Genomic DNA, 25,574 nt, shown 5'->3' with positions numbered 1-25,574 from the left:
ATATTAGAAATCAAACTTTTTCACGTTTTACATGATTTACATTGAAATTTAAACAGTACCTCAATATTTTTAAATCTTGGATATTTATCTTTTTTATGTTCAAAAACGATATACTGCTCCTCGTATAATTATCTAAAATGAAAAAACTCGGTCTAGTTTTATTCCTTATTTATATTTATATTTTTGGGATATTGAACTTAATTAGAATCTAAAAAATTAATATTAATTTTTCTAACCTTCAAGAAATAAATAATTTTCAACAAAATTAAGATATTTAATTTTAAAATGATACTACTTTGCTATTTGTTAATTTTTTCTAATGAAATTAAATTCAGTATACCAAAAATATCTTACAGAATAAAATTAGATCAATTTTTTTCATATTCAGACAATTATGCGAAAAGTCGCATGTCACGCTATCAAACCGTGCATTTTTGAATGTTTAAAATCTCGTATTGAACAAACAAGGTTAAATATTCAGGATTTAAAAATGTTCACCTATTGTTTAAATTTCAATAATAACATATATAAACGTTAAACGAATCAATTTCTAATATTTAAACAAAAAATTCGTACAAATCATCAACTTTTCATATTGCTAAAATAGACCGAACTCTTAAATGAGAAAAAATTGTTTATTGCGTGTATTTTTTATTTTTAATTTTTAAAATTAAATGCGATTTTCCATAAAGCTTTCACTAAAAGCGTAAGAACTCGACTTGGCGAGAAATTTATAGATCTTTTCGGGAAGATGTTCAAAATGTCTCGTACACGAAAGTATCGAATTGTCAAACATCTTTACGCGTGTCTCCTATTCGTCTTATCGAGCTTCCGTTCCATTTTTTATCGCGCGTCCAATCAACGCGCGACAATGCAACGACGAAAACCGGAAGCCCGCATCCGTAAATCTCTCAGGTAAGCTATCCGATAAATGTACTTTCCCGTGTACCGCGGATCCACGAGCCGTACTGGCCTAGCATGAGCTACCGGTGTCACAAATTACCGGCGCGTTGTTCCGCTGTCGGTGAAACGTAACAGCGCCTGGGCGCACGCCCATTTCTAGAACGGCCTATTTCTACGTAATTTACGGACTCGTCGGAATGTCAATTTGCCGTATCGTTCCCCCCCCCCTCCCCCCCCCGTCGACTCGTGACGCAAAGGTCAAAAACGCTCTTGAGACAGTTTTTGTTTGAATTTTACAAATTTACGAGGCGTTACACGTTCACAAAAGACAGATGGAAAAAATATGTGCGAGTTTCTCGGAAATTTTTCCTGAAAGAAGGATTGAAAGAATGCAACACCATGGCCGAAATGGAATAGACTAGAATTGTGCTAGTTTTTGAAATTTTGAAAGAATGCTTGAAAAATTGCGGGTAGACCGTTGCTCTGGATGAGTTATTACAGTTGCTTGCAGATCAGTACGCGAGCAAACCCTCAACATTCTTGGCTGTAGTAGTAAAACGGAGGCATCGTTTTTGCCTAATTTATAGCCCATTAGTGTAACGACGTCGACGTTCTATTTCCTTTTCCGTCCCTCGCAATCAGAATGACACATTTAAAAATTTTAAATGAGGAAAAATAACGGATTTTTCGAGCGCATTTATATTTCTCAATTTTTTATTTTCCGTAAAATTATTTTAGCTAATTATTATTGTATTCCGCGCAATCTTTCTTCCATGGCATCGCCAAGATGGCATCCTCCTCGTTAATTACAAAGTCATCATCTAATCTCGAGCACCACGACCTAGATTTCGGTACGCGATATGGGAACCAGAGCCACAAGCTGTCGGGAACACGGTTAGGTATTAATTAAAGTGGCAGGCCTTCTCGTCGCGTCTTCGGGTGCTCTATATTCGGGTAATTTAGAATATACTCGAGAACACCACTCTCTCTTACATCCTTTCGATCGTTCCGCTCGCTATCGTCTTAAAACGACGGGACAAAAGTCATATAATTGTATTATAAAAATTGATATATAAAATTAATAGTATAAATCTATTAGTATGAATATTATTGAGTATTGCTCTCTTTTAGACAATTCCGTTCGCGAAAATTATTTTTATTTTCAGATATTGTATGTCTTATTTTATTGTATATATAATTTTATTTTAGTTTTCTCTCATTTTCTCTTCTCCATTTCTAGGAGATATATATTTTTCGAAGAGAGTGATTTATATATTCTTGGAGATTTAAATAACACCGTTATATGCACACCGATTACCGTTACGTGACTAATTTATGAGAACAAATAAATCTTGAAGAAAACAAGAGACTTTAGAAAGTTTTAGAAAATATATATAAAGCCGCTATTTGCGCAAACGCCTTATTCAGCGACTATTTTGCACAAGTAACGTATTCCATGTAGATCAAAAGCTCCCCTCGGTGCGGCCCACCGCGTCGTAGATCATCGCGTAGGACGAAGAATAACCGAGACGCTGTCGGAAGCACGCTTCTTGGCCCAAAAGCATTTCGCTTCCTCGTCTTTGCTCTATTTTTGGCTAATTTAGGAGCGATCGGTAACGCTCTTTCTAGCGTAACCTGCTAGACCTCGCCCTCTTCACAACACTCGTCGTCGTTTCAAACTACCCCATGTGGTCGTTCCATTGTTTTCCCTCGAGTTGTAAGGCTCTCGGACGGTCTCTCTCCAATCCGTGAAATACGGTTACAATCTGAACGACTTTTCGACCTCGAGACGACGTCCCGGCGCGAATGAAACCGGCGCTTTATTGCGAAAGACGACCGCCCCCGACGGCTCGATGACCTCGGAGAGATTTTTGCGCGTTTTTTCATACGTTGTGCAATATATTGTGTTCGATGATAGAAAAAAAAATGATAAGATGAAAAGATGTACTTACTTCCAGAAGACGACGGACACAATCGCGGCCATTAATAGTAAAACCACCGCGCAGGTGATAATCAGGGCAGTGCTTTGCAGCGATGGATTCGTATGATAAGAGGCGTCGATCATCTGAAAAGTGATAAATAAAATGTTAGAATTAATTAGAGTAATTCGTGCGAATATCTATGTGTCAAATATTTTTTTTGTTGAGACAAATCAAAGATCATTTTACAATGCTTGCAAAAACGATTCGTAAAAAAGATTCTTTCCGATTATATCTCAGGTGTCATCACATACACGTAGTACGAATATACATAATCATTATGAATTCAAAAATATAAATTTCTATTTTATGATAAAAAACATCAAGCATATATAAGGAGCAGATTTTAATATGTATCATCTTAATTTTTTTTTTCTTTTTTTGTTTCATACACATATAGATGTTTTTTTATGTAACTGCATGTCTTTTACCTTTTTTCTAGAAAATTTTTTTTGTATATATGTTATTTATATCATTGTATATATCTTAAAAATTTCCATCTATCCAATAGTTTTGCTAAAATGTTTATTATCACGGCAAATGCAAATTTATTTATTATCTCATAATCATAGAATTACGAAAATAAATGTACAAATCTAGTTCTTATAATCTATTCAACGTCGCCAATTTATTTATTTATTTTATTTATTGAATTTATTTACAAACTAATCGCCTATATCTATGTTTATAAAACGGATTTCGACATTTCACCGGATTTAAAAGAACCAGTTTGCGATGATCGATATTAAGAGAGAGAAAGGGAAAGAGAAAAAGAGAAAGAAAGAGAGAGATCGTGAGTATAAATTTTCTCATTTTTTCGCGCAAGAGAATTGTACAACGCGCTATGGCGTTTTGTGGTAATATTACGCGATATCGCGGCGTGTTATTACGCCTCTGCGAGCGCGATAATACCGGAAGAGGCGAATTAATCGCCGTGGAAACGGCTTCGTTCGTTCATTCCGAAAGATTGAATCGAGACAGCGCGCAGCTTTGTACTTCCATCGCCGCCATGAAGTCGTGCTTTTACGCCAAACGTGAAGACAAACACTGTCTGTTAACCACTGTCTGCTCAGGTCAAATAATTGCAGTATATCTTTATTCTTATTTCTAGTATATATTTATCGCTATCGTTTTATTTCTAATAAAATATCAAGATTCTTTAATATAGATTTAATATTTATAAAACGTGTAATATTTATAAGTGGGTTAAAATGTGTAATATTTCATCGAAATATGCTTGTCAATTATTTTTACAGTTGCTCTTCAGGTTAGTGTATCGATTGCTAGGAGGACAGGCTATTTTACTAGAATATATATAGCGGAGAAATTTGACAGTTCAATAGAAACTTAAGTAATTTAATTTTCTATTAAAAATTCAAAAATTGATTTACCGAAGTTTTAACATTTACCGAAGGAATTAATATTTAAACAATTAACATTGTTCAATATTGTCGATAAGAAGATTTCATAAAGCTAAGACCTCATTCCCTTCATCAGTAATCTCGCTTAAAGCGATTACAACAATGAATAAGGTTGTGAAAAATCCGGGAATCGATGTGGATCGCTTACATCGATAACGACGAAAAATATATCTCCGATCCTTATTTACATCTCTACCGAGGAAAAGGTGCGAAAAGTTTCGCGGCTGAAATTCCTCGTTTCTCGAACTGGCGATATCGGCGATGGGGCGACGGCATCGTCGGAACGCCGGAAATTCATATCGGAATCTCTACCTTCCCCTCCCCTCCGCAATTGTGGCAGGATTCTTCATAAGAGGCACGTAGGTGCGCTGGCAAGTGCCCGGACACACGTGCCGAGTATGAGGAAGTCAAGGGAAGCCAATGGCATGATTTCTTTCGCTTCTCGGCGAGTTACGTGGGTCGCCTGCGAAAAAGGGAAAGTGATTTTCCCGAAGGACTGACAGGACTCTCGGGGCGCAGGAAGGGTATATCTACACTTCCGTTCAGCCTCGGATCGAATCCCTTCGCCATTTCCATTGTTGACTTCTCGTCGTATCGAGGACGATGGGGATAGCATTGTGAGAGCGAGATTCATTTACCTGATTTTGAGGTTCAGAAAGGCTGGCTGGTGGCTAGTCAAAGAGTTGCTTAAATAAGCATTGATAGCGTGTCGTCTCCTGCTAAAAGGGGATCGTGATACAATGCACAGTATGGAGCCAGAATATTAAACTGCATCTTGTTTTGACATCCCATACGACAAGACGATATTTATCGAAGGTCATGTAAATGGATTTTCGTCTTCATGAAAGAAATACAATATCTCGTCCTTGCGAACGTTTTCCTCGAACTACATTTTCCTGAAGTTCATAAAGCTCACACGTAATACTAGATGCTCATAGAACAATATAAACATATTTTAGACTGAATGATAAATGAATGAGCTTGAATAAATGACAAAGATCAAATTAAGTTTGAGCCTTCGTATCCAGTTGGCGCACCGCAAATAATTTGTACATTTTCTGTAAAAAGTTCGATTATGAAATAATAAAAAAGTGACGACAAGAATTTCCGCTTGCTAAAATCAATATTTAATAATACGAGAATACAGGCTTCTTTTAAAATAAATAAATAAATAAAACAATCTCTGCAGACAAGATTCTTTTAATATACATCTAAAAACAAAACAAAAACAAAAAATTCAAAATATTTTCGGCACTTCTTGCAATATTAAATAATCGCAAATTGTCATAATGTTCGGTCGAGAGCAACGCGCTTTTAATCATCATTAATAGATATATTTAGCGGATATAAAGATTTTAATGCACCTCGATGAGCGTGTCTCGTCTTGTGAAAAGCGCGATGAGGAATACACGAGCGATGAGATACATTGTGTGGCGTGCTACCTGGCAGCGGGCCAAGAAAAGCAGGATTTATCAAAGCTTTCGCGGGCACGCATGTAACACACATGCTGCCTATATATGCGCGAAAGATGTGTCTGTGCCATTCTTTGTTTATGCCGCGTTCTCTTCTTTCATTCTATCTTTTTAAAAGTTTAAATATTAATCAAAATTTAAATTAATATTGAAATTTCTCCGCTTATATGGCATCTATTATTTGTGATGCTTTCATATAAAAATGTCATCTTTTAATACGCTATTCTCTTTTCTTTATGATTTTCTCTATTATTTATTTCTCTATTTAATTTTCTAACCGCTTTAATAATTTTGATTTAAAAAAAGGACGTTAATTATAATTCTCAGCAGTACAATTTATTCTCAATAAAAGAATTATTAATTTAATTTAATTATTTTTCTATTACAACTACAATTTTTCCCTTCTAAGAGAAGATCCTTTTGATCCATAGGTCCCTTATAATGCAGCGTGCATCTATCCATTTATCTATCTATCGATCTACCTATCTGTCTACTCAGCTCTCCCCCTTTTCATTTGCTCGCTCCTTCTCTTTCTCTTTTACTCTTGCATCATCTGAAAGCAGCTTGTCTTCTTCTGATCCGCTTCGTCCTTCGCGCTCGTGGCTCATCGCTCATCATTATCAGGATATTAATGGCGCCGGCTAATGGATTCAGCTGAGAGACCAGCGTCAGTAAGAGAATCCCCCCTTCTTCTCTAAAAGTGATCGCCTCTCTTCATCTTATTCTTGGCCGTTTTCATGGCAGAATTCGAAAAATAGATACCGATAGCATGCGATGATATATTTCTCACTAGGAAGACGGTTGAAAGAACAAGGAAGCAACAAGGAAATAAAATAATCTCAAATTCTTAGTAATCAAGAGCGAAAGGATTGCTACGTTGTAATGTAATGCGAAGAATAATAAAAAAGAATCCGAATATTATCCTGATGACAGAAAAAGAGAGAGAAAGAGAGAGTTGGTGCATGTGGTTGTAGCTGCATGCGGTTTGCCATTACATTTCGTATTGTCCGTGGCAAAATATACGGGATATATATGTATATAGTAATCGGGATATATTTCTGATAAATTGCGTCATTAATGAGATCAAATAAAACAGTTATCAAATAATTTATCTCATATCAATTTACAGAGATTTTTATCACGATTAATTGATCACTCATATTTTTTTTTTTTGAAGCTTGAAATAAATCTTTTTGTGCGATTTTTTAAAGCTAAGTCTTTATTGAAAAAATCAATTTTATGAAAGTAATGAAACACGCGCTTGATTTTGAAAAATTTCAAGTTCAAGGTTTGTCGTTTTCTGCGGTTCTGCTGCAAATGCGGTTTCATTCGTAGAGGCGATACCGCCGAGTACAGGCGGCGCATACGAGCTTCCGGATTCACGCGATGGAACATCGGGGGCGAATTGAAGCCGGGTAACCCGACACCAGATCCAATTAATGGGTTTCTCGTGGAAAGCCGCGCGCGCGTTGCGCAATGAACGTAACAACGATCGTAATCGAACGGAACTGCATCGTAAGGGAGGGCGAAAGTTTCCTGATTGTGGAGGGATACGGGATAGGGATCGCGATAGTGAGCACGCATCTTGCAACCTTACAAATTGCCATATCAAATTACAATATCTTTTTCTAGCGGATAATAAATTTTATACGGCAATATTTAAACAATTTTGAAAATTTTTCGAATAAATATATATTAAATTTTTATAAAATCAACATTTTTTTAACAAAAAATTTTTAAGATAATTCAAGATACTTTTAGATAATTTTAGAAATAATATGTATTACACATAAGTATTTTACAAAAAATTGCCGTCTCTATCGTTCTCTCTTTCTTTCTTTCTTCCAAGTGAAGTTTTGACATTACATGGCAGTGATACCACTCCATGATCTCGATGACGGGGAACCGAGAAACATCTCTTTTCCCCACTGCACTTGCGAAGATAACATAAGTAAAAGATTGCCAGTACGTTTAACTATTTGCAAAATGTACGCTGCATATATCGCGCGTATAATTCTGGTAGCGCATCATCAGATCAAGTTTGAGAGAAAGCATTTTCCGATCGGACAGCGATATATCAATTAAACCTGTTCGATGCATCACGGACGCACACAGCGACGCGAGGGATCGATCGATCGTCGATCGAGGATTCAGTCCGCCATCGTGCACGAGAGCGAGGAAGCGATAATATCGCGGGATTGTTTATGGATCGGTGAGCAGCTACTGTTCTTCGGCGCCGCCGGTCGCCTATCGCGCTCCGGCCAGCTAGGCGATGTGTGTATTATTGGATAGACGTCATCTGTTCTCGTTGAAATTGTCCATGGTAAAAGAAAAAAAAAGAAAGAAAAAAAGAATGTTTTCGACAATTCGTTCATCGCGTGCATCATGGATCCGCTATTACGTAACATGTCGCATTCGCGATATAAGCTCATGCGAATGTAAAAATGTGGTGTAAAAACGTGACGTACTATTGATTAATTTCGAGTTTCTCTTATTATTTTCGTTAATGGAGGCTATTACTCTAGAATATAATTGAAAAACTTAATTAAAATAAAACTTTGATCAGATCGCGATTTAAAAAAAAAAATATATATTAAACTTATATACATTATTATAAAAATTAATATCTAAAAGATTACAAGTACCGGACTTGTTGAAAAACCAAGGAGGATTATCTCTCAGATTTTCGAACAATTTTCTTCGAAAGCTTCTACGTACAATTGTTATCGTAATCGATTGCCCTTGGGCGAATGTAGCGTCGCAACGATATCTGGAGATCGATCTTATTGGCGAATTAAAAGTGTCCCCCTTTCACTCCTCATCCCCCCGCTTCGTATCCTCCGATTTGCCTAGCATCTCGATTTGGCGACGCTTCGATTAATTAACGTCGTAGTCGTTAACGAAGCTCGACGGTGCATGGAAAAAAGGGGTGACACGCAGGAAAGAGGGGGTGGGAGGGGACGAGAAGGGATCGAACGGTAGAAGTAGAGAAAGAAGATTCTCTTTGGTTCGACTGGATGCAATCGATAGCGCGTAATGCGATCTCGCGGCCTGAGTGCAGGGAAACATACATACATATTATGTTACCGGGGGAGTTTCGAGTACGTGTGTATATGTGTGTGTGTGTGTGTGTACGCACGCGCACGAATAATACACGTCACAAATTGGATACATTGGGAGAGAGGCGCCGAGATGGGATGCGTTCTATAGATTATGCTTTTGTTTCACTACTTATAATGCGCTTGTTAGCAAAACAGTATCCGAAAGAACACCTATTATCTCGCCAGAGATGGAAGAAGAGCGTGAAAAACATCTCTCTCTCTCTCTCTCGATGCTTATGTATAAAAAGATACGAAGGGAAACATGATACACACACGCGCAAAATTAAAAAAGCAAAATAATAAGATGTTAAAACAAATGATAGAGACGCGGAAAAATAGAAAGAGCAAGAGTAAAATAAAAAAGATTCAACCTTATATTCAACCGTAAATATTTCTTCTTAATATCTCTAACGACGTTCGTACGATTGTATACTCGCTAGGTTAAACAATGATTCTGATAGAACAATAATGTCTAACAATATTCTGTTGCTAATATAATTGTAATATATTATTAGATATTCACCCTGCGCTCAATTGCAAGAGAGAGTTTATACGTACGTGGGCGTATCCGCATGTGATGCACGAAACGCAAACGAGCGTACACGCGAGACGTTAAATTCAGTGGCGCGGCATTAGCATAAACCGCGGCGGGGGAGAGTTGAAAGGGGGAGAGGGCGAGACACAACAATAGCTGGAGATGAGACTACGAGACAGATAGATATGCATGGAGAAAGGGCTGCTGGAATGTCTGCTGGCTAAATCGAAAATCATCTCGTTCATTTTACTCTCTCTCTCTCTCTTTCTTTTTCTTCTGTCATTACTACCCTCTGACATTTCTCTCAATCTATATTTTTTTTTCAGCTTGTTTTTGATAGATCGCCATCATTGCACCTCTTATATTGCATCGCTTACGAGTCTTTGTTTAGGCTATTATATGTATACCTGAACGCGATCAACTGTTTGAAATGTCAATTGATGTATTTTTATTTCAAATATTCGTTTTTATGATAAGATGAATTATATTAAAAGAAACTTACATAAAAGAAAATTATTTTGGATTTGAAAAAAACACACAAACAGAAATATTCTTCTATGCTATTTCTGCGTTCCTTTTTTCTATCCTTCTTTCCCTCTGCCGATTCGCATTTCACCGTAATTGGTTCAGGACAGTTCAGACACGCTAATTACGCATTTGTCCAGGAATTTGCATGCGTTACCCCTCAAACGTGCGAGGGTAGGAGAGAATTCGTGTGTCCACGTTCTGTATAACAATTCGTTACGAGCCCTCGCGCAATCAACGATTCAATCACGCCGGATCACGATCACGACATACGCGCATCTTAACGACACAGAATGCCTCGTTGAATATATTCAATAAATCTGACGATTGCATATATTTCTTCACATTCATTAAAATGAATAAATCTTTGAGATAACTAATAGAGTTCAGAGTCTCAATTTAAATATTTTATTAAAAATTATAATCATCAACAATATAATCGATGATCTCGAAATTAGCCAAGAAATGTTTATCGACTCATTAAATAGTAAAATAGCACTATGTATTTATGAAAATTAATTTATTAAATATAAAGACACAGATACGATAAAGACACATGTTATTTTAATAGACGCCTCGGACGTCGCAAAGAAACTTACGCAAAAAGAGTATCGCCGACCAGGCGACGTCGGAATCGGGGCGAAATCGCAACGTGTGCTAAACGCGCTTTTAGTATTTCCGTGGAAGCAATACGCTTTCGCGGTATCGGAGTCTTTGACCAGACCGGCCATAAGCTCCGCTAAGCTCTGTTGAGCAGCACATGCCGTAGTCGCGACAATTTCCATGCCGGACATATCAAACGACGATCAAACACGACGACGAGCTGCCTGGTTGAATTTTGGCAAACTAACGTGCCGGAACGCACGATCGCGACCAACGAAACGGATACTGCTCGGTCGTGACGCGTTCCTTCGCAACGCAATCGAAAATGAAATCGTGTTCCCTCTAATGATGTATGATGTAATGCATTCCATCAAAATTCTGCGGCGTCAAACAAGGAATTCGCAATTGATTTCAACGGGGATGTATGAGAAATCTTTCATCAAATCTATATATTAAACTAATTAAATAATTAAAATAAAAGATGAGAGTTAGTGATTTGATTCCACGCTTGTAATTCAGATAGCATTTTTTTGTCCGATCATTATCTTCTTTGCAATGTAAAAATAGTGGAATGATAATAAATTCGAAATTTCAGAAACAATTTTATTTCGATTTTCATTCAGAAATTATCTGTTCCACATAAAGCGATATAAAATATTATAAACAAGAATCTTATTAAATTAATTATAAAAAATTATTATTGACACTAATTTTTAATATTATTAAATATTCTCAATTTATTATTTACTTATAATTATTAACACAGTATATATTATATTTTAAATCTCTAGTCGGAACGAATCTTAATTCTTTAAAAAATAGATTCTAATTACTATGCTGTCAAGCTCAAATGTAAATAAGTAGATTCTTAATATCTGAAGAAAATAAATCTCTTTCTCTGAAACGGAGGAATGCAAAAAGAAGATAAAGAGAAGATAGCTACTCTCTTCTATCAACACCGTTCAAGAGTTTCCCCGGAAAGTCAAAAGCTTCTCCCTGAGCGCTCTTCCAGAAAAAAAACCGTCTTAAAGCGCGCGTGCAACCTGATAAGCGAAGGATAAAATTAATTCGCCCGCGGAGCGAATCGAATCGCGCATTGCAATCTCGGAGCAAAGCCGGATGTCGGAGCGCAACTCCGTTAAACGAATGACACAGATTTTTCCGCGTAAGAGCGAACTCGCGTTCCCCGTCTTCGGATCTCAACAAACGAGATCGCGGGATCCCCCGAGTCGAGACCCTCCCTCCCTCCCTCCCTCGCCCCTTCTACCACGTAACTCGATCAATTGCGCCGCTTGCTTCCTTGCAACCGGCCGCTCGCTCTCACCCGATCGAATCGATCGTGAGGATCGCCTCGAGGAACTCGGGAAAAGGAGCAGCAAGGGAACGATGCGGTTGAACTCTCGACATCGAGCTCCTTCTTTACGAAGAAGCATGTACTTTCACCTTTTTCCGCAGAGAATATTTTGATATTTTCATACATGAATTATCTTTTTCAAAGAGAAGAAATTATATGAAAGTTGAGTAAACGGTTTTATATATAAAGGATACAAATTATTCTGAGTTTTTTAAATTCGCATTTCTTAAAAAAGGAGTTATTCCAGAAATGAATAAAAAAAAAAAAAAATAACATTTAGAAAAGAAACAATATTTGAAAGAATCACAATATAAATTCAAAAAAATTCAAATATTATTTTAAATAATCTCTCTGATAATTTTTTTACAATTTTATTCCAATTAGTAATTTTAAAATTATTATATATACACAAATAGCTCCTATTTATAAATGACTACTTTTAATAGTCCAATAATTAAAAATGTGTGTGTATCATTTATCATTACTGTTCATTAATGTTATTATATAATGTGTATCAATTATATTCTCTGGTATATTTATATCGTATATTCTGATATTACATTTCATATAAAAAAAAATCCGCTCTTAAATAGACCTAAGCCTTTACTTAGACTGAATTACCGAGTCCGAGAGGACACGTTTCGCCGCAGGGGAGAGACCTGCGACCTTCGCATACCCTACGGAGAGATAAAATAAAAAAAAAAAGGGCTGTGAGGAAACGTGGCGAGGTCCATGACGAAATTGGCAGAGAAACGTATCCGTTCGGGCACGTACAACGAATCAGTCATTTCTATTGAACGACGCGGGGAATGAGGAGAGCGCGGCGGAGCAGGAAAGAGGAGGGAAGAGGCAAAGGGAGGACAAAAGTGATAGCAGACAACCGGATGGCGCGAGATAGCGATTAGTCCCGAAAGTTCCCGGCATCCGAGATTTCTCTCCGACCGACGATGATGAGGAGACGAAGGAAACTTTCCCTTCGGCACGAGAGAAGGTGTGCGGTTTCTCGGCGCGGTTTTCCCCTTAACGCGTCCCGCTGGGCCCGCCTAATTCATGCGTAAGTGGATAACTCGAGTTAGCTCGGTGCTTAACGCGAATCATCGGGGGCAACTTTCCCCGACGTTACATTTGCCGACACTAGCGGCTAAGTTCCACCTAAGATCGATCGTTTCTTATCACCGTCGTCTTGCGGCTTAAATGAGGATAGAATCGTTGCCGCCGTAAAAAAAACATTAGAGTGATTTTTAAATAATTGACATCTTGTGTGAATGCCCTCTGTGAAAATATTAACTTAATTTTTATTAATTTACGTAGCCTAAACTCTATATAAAATATGATGTAAAAATATGTATTATATATTTTGAATTGTTTTCAATTCACAGCGCTCTTAATATTTGAAATAATTCGCGATAAAATTTATTTAATTGCTACTTACAATTAGTATTACTATCTTAAAACATTAAACTTTTGAAAAGAATGTGTCCTTGTGCGCAGAGTTACGTCGAATATGTAACGAACTGCCGTACTGAAGCAAGTCAAAACGAAAGGGACTCCCGACGTAGTTCTTTTCATCGCGATCCTTATTCCCTTCGGACAGTAAATCCTACACATCGTGTCGAAGGCCGACAGGATGGAGAATCCTTCCAATTTCTAGCCGAATGTGCCGATTTCGACGCGCGTTTTATCGTCGGGATTCGCCATAGAATGAAAATCCGTAGATGAGGGGGCAAGAGAATGAAAGAAAAGGAAGTGATATCGAGCTGGTCTCGTCTTCTTCCGGATGAAGACTGTGAAAGGTCATCCCCCTCTAAGAGGGGGATAATTTATAGATTACTCCTTTGATATCTTGAAATCTCACAGACTCAGGCGCGTTTTGTCTACGCGTTTGTCAAAAAAATAATTTCTCCGTGATAGAATTTGCAAATGAACACGATTGACAGGCAATTAATGCTAGAACGTTGAAACGACAAAGTCTATTTAAAATTAATTGCGAAAAAAGATTAAATAGTCAAAGGCTTTTCAATATTCGCTATTAAATACTACCGAATTCAAATTTCGCTTTTTAAATTTTCGTTAAAGAGAGTTCGGCTTCAAGATGAATCATCAAGAATCTCTTATTGAAAGATATTAAGATATCTGCCGTTCCTCTCGAATGATTCCTCAATATATCTCGAAAGGAGCGGCGTTAATTTCAAGACACCCTACGTATATTCCACGTAACTTAGGAGTGTCCTTAGACCTCCAACTTTATGTCCCGGGAGTGGCATCTTAGTGCCGTAGGCTTAAAGGCGAAGTGCACCCGAGAGCGGTGGATCACGTCCCTCTCGGTCGTCCCTAAGGATTCCTTTGGCGGCTTCTCGGATGTCGCGAGAACGCCAAAGAGGATTCAGTGCGGAAGGAATCCGGGCGAGGACTCGCTTCTCGAGAGGAAAAAAAAAAGGGCTCGCTCTCCACCACATCGGTTGATCGGTGCCGGGTTTTTTTTTTTCTCTCTTGAGTTACGACGTTTATTATCGACGGACGCCCACTGACGCCCACGCGTCCCCTACCTCCGTAAGGTTCGATGAAAAGTTCCTTATCCGCGATCCGATGTGTCGGTTGCGAATAAGGCGTGTGTAATTAATTCGACGCGAAACGAACGTGGGCGAACGGGGATGCATATTAGTCAGCCGATGCATTCACTTGTTCGCAGCATAACAGCGCGTGAAATGAAGGCGAATAATTTCGAAAGATATAAATATCGATGGTTATCACTCTATCATTTTCCTGTCCACTTGAGAAAGTTTCACTCGAGATAGATTTCAATAATAAAATTTTTCAATGAATTCTTTATCGAAGAAATTATTCTTTCGTACAATATTTTCGTACAGTATTTTAGAAAATTTGCAATTTTACGAAAATATGCAGCTATTTTTTCCGTTATTTATTTGCAAAAATGCTTATGAAAATAATTATTAGAATAAGCGGGAAATAATGTTCAATTCTGCTTCATTGATGTAACAAATTTTATATACATTTGTTTCTTATATATTTAACATGTGTTTTCTTCATCTTCAGTCTTTCATTGAAAGCGGCTTCTCGAGTGTCAAATGATACAATTCTGTTTCCGGACTTTATAGAATTCTTCTTCGAGATCTCGATGTATACTAGAGAAGGAAATCCCTTCAATAGGATTCCGCTCGAAAATTCGGTTTTCCCTTGATCGTATGTAATGTCTACTAGCACACAGATTAAGGGGAGAATATTGCAGTGCCGCGAACCCCTTTCGTTCTAATGATGCCTTTGACGATCGCTCAGGTATCACTGAAAGAAAAAGGGATGGCATCTGTGAATCACTCCCCTTCAATTCCACGAGAGATCTCTTTCATGTTTCTCCAAAAACGCGAAATCTATATATTTTAAGATTCAAAAATACATATAAGTTTTTAGAATATCATTTTAAAGAAGATAAAAAGTTCTAAAATGGTATGACCTTTGATAATCAAAAATATTTTATTAATATTAATATCAATATTATTTTTAATATATTCCAAGATAATTTCGTCGTATCGTTTTTTATCATGCCGAAAGATATATCGTGTGACGAATAAGAAAGGGATTATGTTCGACCACCTACATAAGCAATTCGATCCTGGATGAGGTGATCGATTTGCATTAACTTCCATGTCATGTAAATCATCTCACTCTACATTCGCAATCATTGGACCAAAACGTCATTCACCGCGATTTTAATGATATCCGGTTCCGTGAAAGCTGGGATAATCCTACGACAGGCTCCTACGATGATTTACGCCTTCGCTCGAGATATGAAATATTCCCCTTCCCGTTTTCCTTCTCCTCAGCTTTCTAAATTAATTGGTTATTTCGTTTAATCTTATTTCTCATATATTTATGTATCTTTAATAAATAAACTTTTATAAGAGGGGGTCTCTGATGTTATATTTTTATATGATAAATCTTTCAAGAAGCTTTCAGACATTCCTTAGACATCTTTGGATTTTCAATCTAATTCTCCTCGCTATTTATCTCTTCTCCGTTATTAATAAATTTTGAAGTCGATTCATCGCGAAACGAATCAACTGATATCCTTTTCTGCTGCGGAAAGCCACAGTGGTTCATCCTCCGCTCCGTAGAAAAGGGGATCTCGCGGTGGTTTTAACTCTAATCCCCCGTGAACAATGTTACCGGCTTTAATGTTCGTTACGCGCAACATGTAATTTTGCAATGCGCGGAGAGAAAAGGATTGAATTCGCCATCCCGAAGAGGGTGGCACATTTGTCTTCACCCGCCGAAACCTCGCACCTGAGAGCGCCGGGACTTAACGCGAGTTTACAGCACGATCGGTTATACGGACCACTAACCCACTGCCACGGAATGTCACTGCGTCGCTTTTAGAATCTCGAGATTTCGTACGAGGATAAAGGAAGAGGCGGAAGAGTAATGGTTCTCGCGCAAGTGAGCTGATATTTGAAAAATATAACGCGCAGAATATATTGCAAATGGAAAAATTCTTTTTTGTTAATAAACACGATATTTGAATAATTTTCATTTTTTAATTTTATCAAGTTTTACCGAACAAGATAACAAATAAAAAATTTTTTATTTTGTCGATATTTGGATAACAATTTCCATTTTAAAAATTCAACGAAATTTCATCGAACAAAATTTGATATAAATTACATAAATTTTATATACTGGCGCTGCTACTTTAAAAATTAATTTATTAGATTAATTAAAAAAAAAGATGCTAACATACAACATACTTTTGTATACATAAGCATGATGGATCGGGAGACCGTAGTGGTCCGCAGAGAACGTGCGAGAGCATTTTATAGCTCACGCTCGTATACTCGTATCGCACGTTTTATGCTAAATACCGTGAGAGAAAAATATACTTTTGCAGCGAGAAGTATTATCGGGGACACCAGTAGGCGATGTATAATTCCGCTTCTCCCTTAGGTCTCACCGTGCAGTGGCGGAAAGGGGTCGAGTGCAGCACAGGATGTGCGGTGGAGGATTAGAGAGATGCATTTGTGTCTTCGCTCTCCGAAACGCATCTGGGAGTAGTGCTTACCACTCGTTATCAGACCACGATTGGTTGCAATCCAGAAACCTAGTGAGACATACCAGTTGCAATTGCAACAAAATGTGTGTGTGATATTTATGGTACATTGACAATAATAGCATTATTTACACAGCTGTATCGAATCACATACATTTCTGTTATATATTTTTTTTATTTCATAATAATGTGTTTGTGGAAAGATGTAATAATGGCATACAGCAATAACTAATGCATACTGCCTAAAATAAATTAATATCCGGTTTTCGATATTTTGTTTTATTTAAGGATTATTTAATTTTTAATTCAAACTTTTATAATTTAATTATAAATTACAGGTTGTACATTACAAGATAAAATATATAGAATAACATGTTATTTTTCATTTTCCGAAATAATTAAATATTACGCAATAGAAAACTTTTAGAATCACAGATAGATGTTTCATGCCGTATTGACAATTATATCATAGCGAGAACATCGTTTCGATAGCGCAAGAAAAATCGCGCGATTTCATTAAATGGACGAAATTGTGTAATTACCGGACTCATCGAAATTGCCGGCGAGATATAATTAATGATAAGGCCGATGTCAATGTTGACATAATGATGTCATTTAATACAATAATACGGCGAAAAATGTCGCGCGCCGGGATACTAAATTGATTTACACAGGCCGCGATTCATTTATACGCCCATAAATATTGCGAGCGAAGGCAAATTGGAAAATATTAAAGTCACCTAATTTCGTACGCGTGTAATGAATTTTTTTTTTTTTTCAAAATGGGAATCTCATTCCGTATTTATTCCTTTTATGCGGGCGAGCGCGCAGCTTCGCCGACCCGTAGCGAGATTCAATCTGTCGTGTATTTTGCCGGCGCGGCACACTTTTCCGCGTAATTTTTTTTTTTAATTTCCTGCCTCGTCAGCTTTGTTTCGCGACGAAATCACGTTTCCGTCCTCCGTAATCATTCAATTTATCTGCGCGACAAAAATCTAGGTCAAGAACGACCGTACACATATATGTATTTAAAACGAAAATATTATTCGTTTGTTAAAAAAAAGACGAACGAAAAATGTGTGAAATATGAATGCTGTCAAATTTAAAAATTCGTTCACGATCTTGATGAATTAATATATGTATAGTATATACATTATATTAAAAATAAATAAAAGGATTGTAATGTAAATATTAAAGGAATATTTCATGATAATTTATATTGAGATCATTATATATGCAATATTTTTTTAAAACCTGATTTCTCTTTCTCTCTTTCTCTTCACTCTACCGGCTACCTAATAATTTACTGAAAGTCATTAGATCCAACATCACTATCTCATGCTCGATGCATCTGTACCGCGTAACTTCGCGAAAGACCAACCGAAGGGGATGAGAAAAAGAGTGAATCGCTCGCGTTCAGCGAAGCGTGACGTGTCGGGATTCGTTCCGTTTCGAATATCAAAAACAATTCGCCGCCGCTGCCACGCGTCCATGCAAGCGGGAAGGATTGACGGAAAGAGAGAAGGGGGAAAAGTGAGGCTTTTCCATGCAACTTCCGCCAGGAGGGATTTTAGGCGGACAGAGGGACAGCAGCACGAGGGGCGATCGTTCTCTCGGACTAGCGACGGATATTAAAGCGTGTGCGGAACACTGCTCTTTATGTCATTAAATACACCCACGCACGCGTGCACCCCTCGCTACCACCGACGTTGTCCATGATTGTCCTGCAAAGGGAGAGAGAAAGAAAGAAGAACTACCCCTGCAACTCGATTCGGGGAGAAAGTATTGCGGCTTGCGATTAATTTCGGGAAATGACGAGGGAAGATTTCGGTTAATCATTAACTACGCCTATACTTATTGTACATAGATACAATGAGTGACGAAAATTCTTAATCTAATTTTTTTTCTGTTTAAGTTTGAGAAGAAAATAAATGTAGAGATATTAGATATGATTTTTCACAATGAGTGCACGTTAAATTTGATTTTATAATTAATTTTAACATATATTTAATGAGATTCATGATAACTGCTATTTGAAGTTATATGCTAACAATTCAAGCACACATAATGGATATAAATAAATTTTTGATTGACTCGATAATCCGTCGGAGGATCCTATTCGTCTCTCTCTCTCTCTCTCTCTCTCTCTCTCTCTCTCTCTCTCTCTCTCTCTCTACTCACATCATCACACACACACACACACACACACAAATATTCCGCTCTTATTTATTTATTGACAACTATTTGAGTGCATTGAAATATCTCTAAAGGATTAAACGCAGGATATTTTCATTCGGTCAGCCGGTACGGCTTTTAATATTTTATTTGCCGTTTGATGTTAAACATTTAATCGCGGCGGCACAATATTGAAGCGCGCGGTTGTAATACCAATAATGGTCCACTTTCGGCGATCAAATTTGGAATGTACACACCGCGAGTACTATCGTTCTCACGTTTGTTCTACGCGAAAACGTATTCGAGCGCCGATATATTTGGAACGCTACTGGAATGTCGATCTACTGCGCGTCATTAGGCTTTAATTGAAGAGGTTTCTTTTTCTCCCGAAATTGAATAATGCGAAATAATAAAATTATATCGATGAATATGAGCAATGTACGCAGAGAATTGAAAATTGCCGATAGATGATGTACCAAATTTTCGCTCCGTTAATTTTATATATCTTGTGCAAAATTAAATATCTTTTTTTTTTTATCAATCAGTGCAACGTAATAATCGAAAGTGGCTGAGGATTAAACGCGCGACACTTGCCGGTTAATCCTGTCACCCTCTGCGAACGACCGGTCCCTCGCGGTGATTTTATTGCGTCGGAGATGGGGCGAGGAAAATGATTGAGTTCGACGTTTCGATGGCGATCGGCGGTTTTCGATTGTTTCCGGGCGAAATTAAGAGGCTTACAATGACAATCCCTCCGAATTGCCCTCTCCCCTTCCCTGAAATCGCAACGATTTTCGGGACAGTTCGAATCTCCGCAATAAATTCCTGCAATAAATCGCAAGACGGAAAAGCCCAAACGATAAATTGTACATCGTAATAAAAGATTTATCGAGCGCATGCGTTATTTCATTCATCATTCTATTATTTTCTTTCTCTCTCTCTCAATCTGTCTACCTATTTCTCTCTATTTCTGCCTGTATTTGTATAGCGATAATTTTTCATTGCTGTAAAAATATTGGAATGTGTACTCAAGCAACAATCACACCGTTTAACACGATAGAAAAATGGCAATATATTTAATAGAATTCTGTTTTTTAGAGGATAGAGAAATATCGATTTAAAATATTGCATAATCTTTAATAAACGAGTCGGGCACATTTTTCTATTTTCTATTATCGAATGTTAAAATTTGCCTAGTTATTATCGTCAATTTTTTTTGTTACGATATATTGGCAAATTTACGTTTCTATTACTCATGATAGCTGTGCGATATTTTTGCTTAGTTAAATAAAAAAAAGTGTAAATTGTCATTGCACATAAGGTAAAACAAGACATCGATCGCATAATATAGGTGAAAAATTTCGCCTCTTTGATTTATTTCATATTTGTCGCTTCCCTCAGCCTCGCACTATATTGTGAATACACAAAATTCCGCTGTAAAATTTGTTTATTAGACGTGACGAAGTTTTATGATACCTCCGCTAATGCAAAAAGCGAGAGAAACATATACTTTCTTCAATCAAAGTACGAAAAAATAATGGTCGTAGAAATGCATGCGGAGATTTCGTATCATTTATGTATCTTCATTACTCGGCGTTGTTAAAAATGTAATGTAATTTTCGAAAAAAAAAAAAAAAAGATACATTAATTAAAAAAAATAATGCTTAAGATAAAGAAAGTATAAAAAGACGGCGGTTATAAGATTAAATTATGTGTAATTAAGAGATACACAATTAGATACACGGATATAGTTGTTTGAAAAGATATCTAGATACATGAAAAGATACAAATATCTAGACACTGTATCTATAAAGGGGAAGAAAAGACAGAAGAGAACAGCGGGAGTGTCGTATAAATAAGGGAGCTATCGAACGAGCTTTCGTTGTCTCTCTCGTCGTTTGAAGGGTGAAAAAGGGTTCTTTCCCGATCATCGGACTACTTCTCCTCGATTCTTTGCCTCCTTTTTCTCCCGTTAATCCTCTTGAAAAAGGGAGCGCTCGAAATCTCGCGCTAAGAGAAAACGGAAGAAGGATTTCTTTCGTCCTGCCGAATTCAATTCTAGGATTATCTACAATAAATAAGCCGCTACGTCGACGTGGCTCGAGTATGATCCCGGAGATCGAGAGCGTTACCGGAAGAGGAATCAATCTTGAAGGTTTCGCCGCGTATCCTGTCGAGAACTCGGCGAGCGATAACGCCACGTGTGCATCTTCTGATTAGTTGCGATTTATTTTCGTCGCGCTTTCTTTTAATTTCAGAGATAATATATCATGAAGACGTAAAAATATCCCTGGAGCTTTCAAATTGGTATCCACGCGATACACAGTTATTCTTACAAAATTGATTTAGAATTTTCCAAAAAAATGTTTTCAAACTTTTAATATTTATGTTTATAAAAAGATATAAAAGACGACAAAAGGGAGAAAAAAAAAAAGATTTTTATAATTTGCATGTTATTAAAAAATGCAAACAAATAACATCTGTAAAATGTAAAATATTTCTATAATAAACAAATTTTGGAAATATTTAATTAATTTCCCGAATCATTATATCTTTTTTTAATTGTTTAGTTGTTGTATATATAATCACGAAGTTTTAATATTTAAATTCTAGCATTAAATTTCAAAGCATGGTTCTATTGTATTATCATACAGATTAAGCCAATCCGGCGGATCGTAATTTTTTAATTTTTATTTTCTAACAAGTCGCTCTCTTGTCTTGCCGATTGATAGAACTTGGCACTGATACTCTTTCCTATAACTACAAATAAGGAAATATATCTATTCGTCATGTGACGCATATTATCATTATCATTATCATCATCATCCGTTCGTTCAAGTGACGAGGATTCGTCAAAAGCCCTTAAGAGACGGCCCGTGTCGGCCGTGAAAGCTTCGTAATCTCGTGAACACGGAACGTCGTCGACAAGCGCGGGGAATCGCGTAGTTCCTGAATAATTTAACGCTCTTGGGCCGCCGTTCTCATAGTAATATCGGCGGTTTGCGCCGAAAGAGGGGAAAGGGGATGATGTGGAAGTTGAAGCAACGGCGGGATCGGGCACGCTCGTAGTCGGGGACTACGAGTGCTATATCGCATGGATATATGTTAGGCAGAGTACTCTGCGGATCTCTATCTCTCTCCTCTTCTGCCACAACTCTCTCTTTCTCCCTCACTTTCGCCGCAGTTTTCCCGACTTCTCGCTCTTGCGCAACTGCAGTCGTTATCCGAGAGTTTGTGTCGAGAGTTACGCCGCGTTTATCCCCTTTTGGGAGATATACTCGTTCTGAAAAACTGTCGTAACGTTCTACCGTCCAATTGTCGGACCGTATGTGTCGTAAAAAAGTATGAGTATATGCGCGCGTATGTGCGGCTCGTGTTTTCCGCTTTCAGGAAACTCTCGTTTTCGTCGAGCGGGTAAATACTCTGATGTAAATTTTATTCGATGTTTAGTTTAAGAGATTACATTATCTAGATTACATTATCTACTTAATAATGTATAATAATATAATAAATATCCTAAAAAAAATCACATATCAGTGCATTGCACAAAAAAAAAAAAAAAAAGAAAGAAGAAAATGCAACAAATAAGTTTCCGACGTTGATTTGAGAGAACACCCTCTTCTCGAATTTATTTCTATCTCCCTTTCATTTATTCCTATCTTCCCTTACGCCCTGTATACAAGCAACCTTCCCCAAAGTCACTTGCCGAAATTCGCGCATCCGGAACCGCCTCGAAGTCGACGATCCTCGTTTCCGGTGCGTTCGCCTCGTTTACCGCAGCCCTGCCGAAAATTGGATATTACACCAAGGAGGGTTGGGCGAGAAAAAAAGAAAGCCGGGGTTCCCGGCGTGCCTACTAACTGGAAAATTAAGACGAATGTTCCGTCCGCTCTCTCCTTTTGTCCTTGCCGTCACGATATTGTTTCACGCCTCCGTGGAGGCAGCCCTCGACAGCAGCCAATCAAAGGATATATCTCTCGCGTTATGCCGCGGGATACGCGAGTTTGTCACTGAATATTGAATCCTTCAATGTCCCTCGGCATGACGCGCGGAGATATGAACCGCTTCTGCCCTCCTTACAAAGGCACGCCACGTGTCCTCTTGCGGGAGTCGGGGATGTTATAAGGGAAATTTAACCCTTTAAATTTCCTTTGAAGTCCCGTCTCGGATGACGTGAGACCCTCCGAGACCTTATTGGGCTTACATTGTAATAAACTTAATTTTACATCGTATTGCTGGGGAACTAGAAATGTAATCCGAGTTCAACGTGATATTTCTTGTAAAACAAATTTCGCTTTTGAACATTTCTCTTCAATTTCCATCAGATTTCATATAAACTCTATATAATTCATGCTACATATGATATTTCAATTGTCATAATCGTCTTGTATGTAATCCTTTAACGCCAGTTTGGAAGCGTGACAAGCGGGTTAGATACCGATAATTTACATTAGCGTCGGGTCCTCGGAGGATTAACAATGATAGAGCGTAGCGTCGTTAAAGTTTGTGAAAGTGTTCATTACGAGTTAATGATGTCATTAAACGTCGCGAAACATCGCATTAATGACGTTTTACGAGTAAAGACGGATGCAAAAGCGTCAAACTTGGAGCGCTAGCGTAATCAAAGATTCGTATATTCGAGTTACTCGACGTAATCGGATATGCTGTGCGGATATTCACATTTATACAGAATGATCCATGATAAATCTATATTACTGCTCAAAAGTACGATTTATATATTTATGTATCTCTCTCAAATTTTTCCTCATTTTTATTAACATCAGACATTTTGCAATTTAACGCATGTGTGTGTGTGTGTGTGTGTGATGCACGAGTGTTATTAAATTATTCTTTTCATAAATCTATTTATATATCTATTTGCAGTTTAACTTAAACATTAATTAATGGAGATTTTTGCGAGAGCGCATTTCTAAAAATATGCGTAAAGGTATCTACGAGCAGAGATTAGCAAAACAATGCATCATTAATTACAGTGGGGTAAATTAAGTGTTCCGCGGGGGCGGAAGAAGATTCGAAAGTATCTGCAGCAACGAAGCGGATGCCTCTCTCCTTCCACGACCTTCGCCCTCGACCGTATTCCTTTGGCAAAACGACCTTGCACGCAACGAACCTTGAATGCTAATTAATGGCTTTCCGATAATGTACCCTTACAGTCGCCTTGAAGGAGGGGGGGGGGAGATGATTTATATAATTCATGGAGAATCAATGACGCGATCGCTCGATCTTCGTCGCAAAGTTCGAAGTGATTTGTTCTCATTGCTGGTTGAAACTGCTCCGACATTGTCAGACATTAGACTCTCTTACGGGTCTTAAATTGTAGCCGTTGGCTAAACTGGATGTTTATCTTCCACCCGGTAAACAGAGTAATTACCAAAGGTATCTTGCAAAAAAGTTGTGGGTTTTTTCACTCATTAAAATTTAAAGAACTTATAACGAAGGTTTATATTATCAATATCCTTGGCTTATTTAGTAGGTAAATATCTTATTATATATTTTCAATTTTTTGTTATTTTTGTAATTGATTGAATTTTTCATTAAAGTACGAAATATATATAACCATGGACAAAATATATTGTAAAAGCTTTAAAAAGGCAGAATGGAGATAAATAATAAAAATTTATTTTTCATTTAAATTTAATTCAAAGAGTATTCAATATTTATTTATTTACAATAGAATATTTAAGGTAAAATTTTTTGAAAAAAAAAAAAAAAAGAAAATAACTTTGTACAAGCCACGAAACATCGATTTCGGGTTCAACAACCTGAACGAATGAAAGTTTTACGACGAGTATTACGGAAATATGAGGATTAACCAGTCTATCGACTGGTTTATTTCGTCGCGGTCGTAACGGACCGCCAACATTTCCGGACTCGAAGTCGCGTACTTTTTCAGACGACCACGTTTGCCGGGTGACGATTAACGGATCTTGGAACGAGAACAGAGGGAGAGATACTACTGGAGAACTGGGGGAAACCTGGTGGGATGACGTTTGCGGTTTTGCGACACCCTCGTTACTAGCGTCGAGCCTCGCCCTTGATTATTCCGGAAGCGCGTAAACATCGAACCCGACCAGTCGCGCCACCCGGCCCTTTCCCGGCCGTTCTCACCCCTTTCGCGTGGGAGTGAAACCGTAAACCCTCCCCGTAAACATCCGTTCTACAGTGGCGAGAATAGCCGTTTTCCACGCTGCACCAGTCGAGACGAAACATCGCACTAACCGGTACCAATATTAACGTCGCGACATTTATCGACCCTTTAGATAAATATATGAAGGAACAATAGCACCGGTGCCGTAAAAAAAATATACATAACAGGGAGAAGCAAATTGTATTATAAAATATTTAAATAAGAAGAGAAATTAGGCAAAAGAAAATAAAGAAAATAAATATATCAATGCAATTTTTACAATTATATTTGCGACATAA

General features: G+C 37.6%; 1 protein-coding gene across 3 annotated transcripts in view; it reads right to left on the bottom strand.

Annotated features, from left to right (window-relative positions):
• The window catches only part of LOC126848246 (uncharacterized), a 362,696-nt gene that overhangs the window by 45,829 nt on the left and 291,293 nt on the right, over nucleotides 1-25,574 (bottom strand). For all 3 annotated transcript variants that reach the window (XM_050589000.1, XM_050588999.1, XM_050589001.1), the window contains one exon: nucleotides 2,856-2,968. In XM_050589000.1, coding sequence (XP_050444957.1) covers nucleotides 2,856-2,968 — 113 coding nt within the window. The remainder of the gene's footprint in view (nucleotides 1-2,855; nucleotides 2,969-25,574) is intronic.

Source organism: Cataglyphis hispanica, chromosome 3 (genome assembly GCF_021464435.1).
Source record: "Cataglyphis hispanica isolate Lineage 1 chromosome 3, ULB_Chis1_1.0, whole genome shotgun sequence".
NCBI lineage: Eukaryota > Metazoa > Arthropoda > Insecta > Hymenoptera > Formicidae > Cataglyphis > Cataglyphis hispanica.
This window is presented reverse-complemented; position numbering and strand designations above follow the sequence as displayed.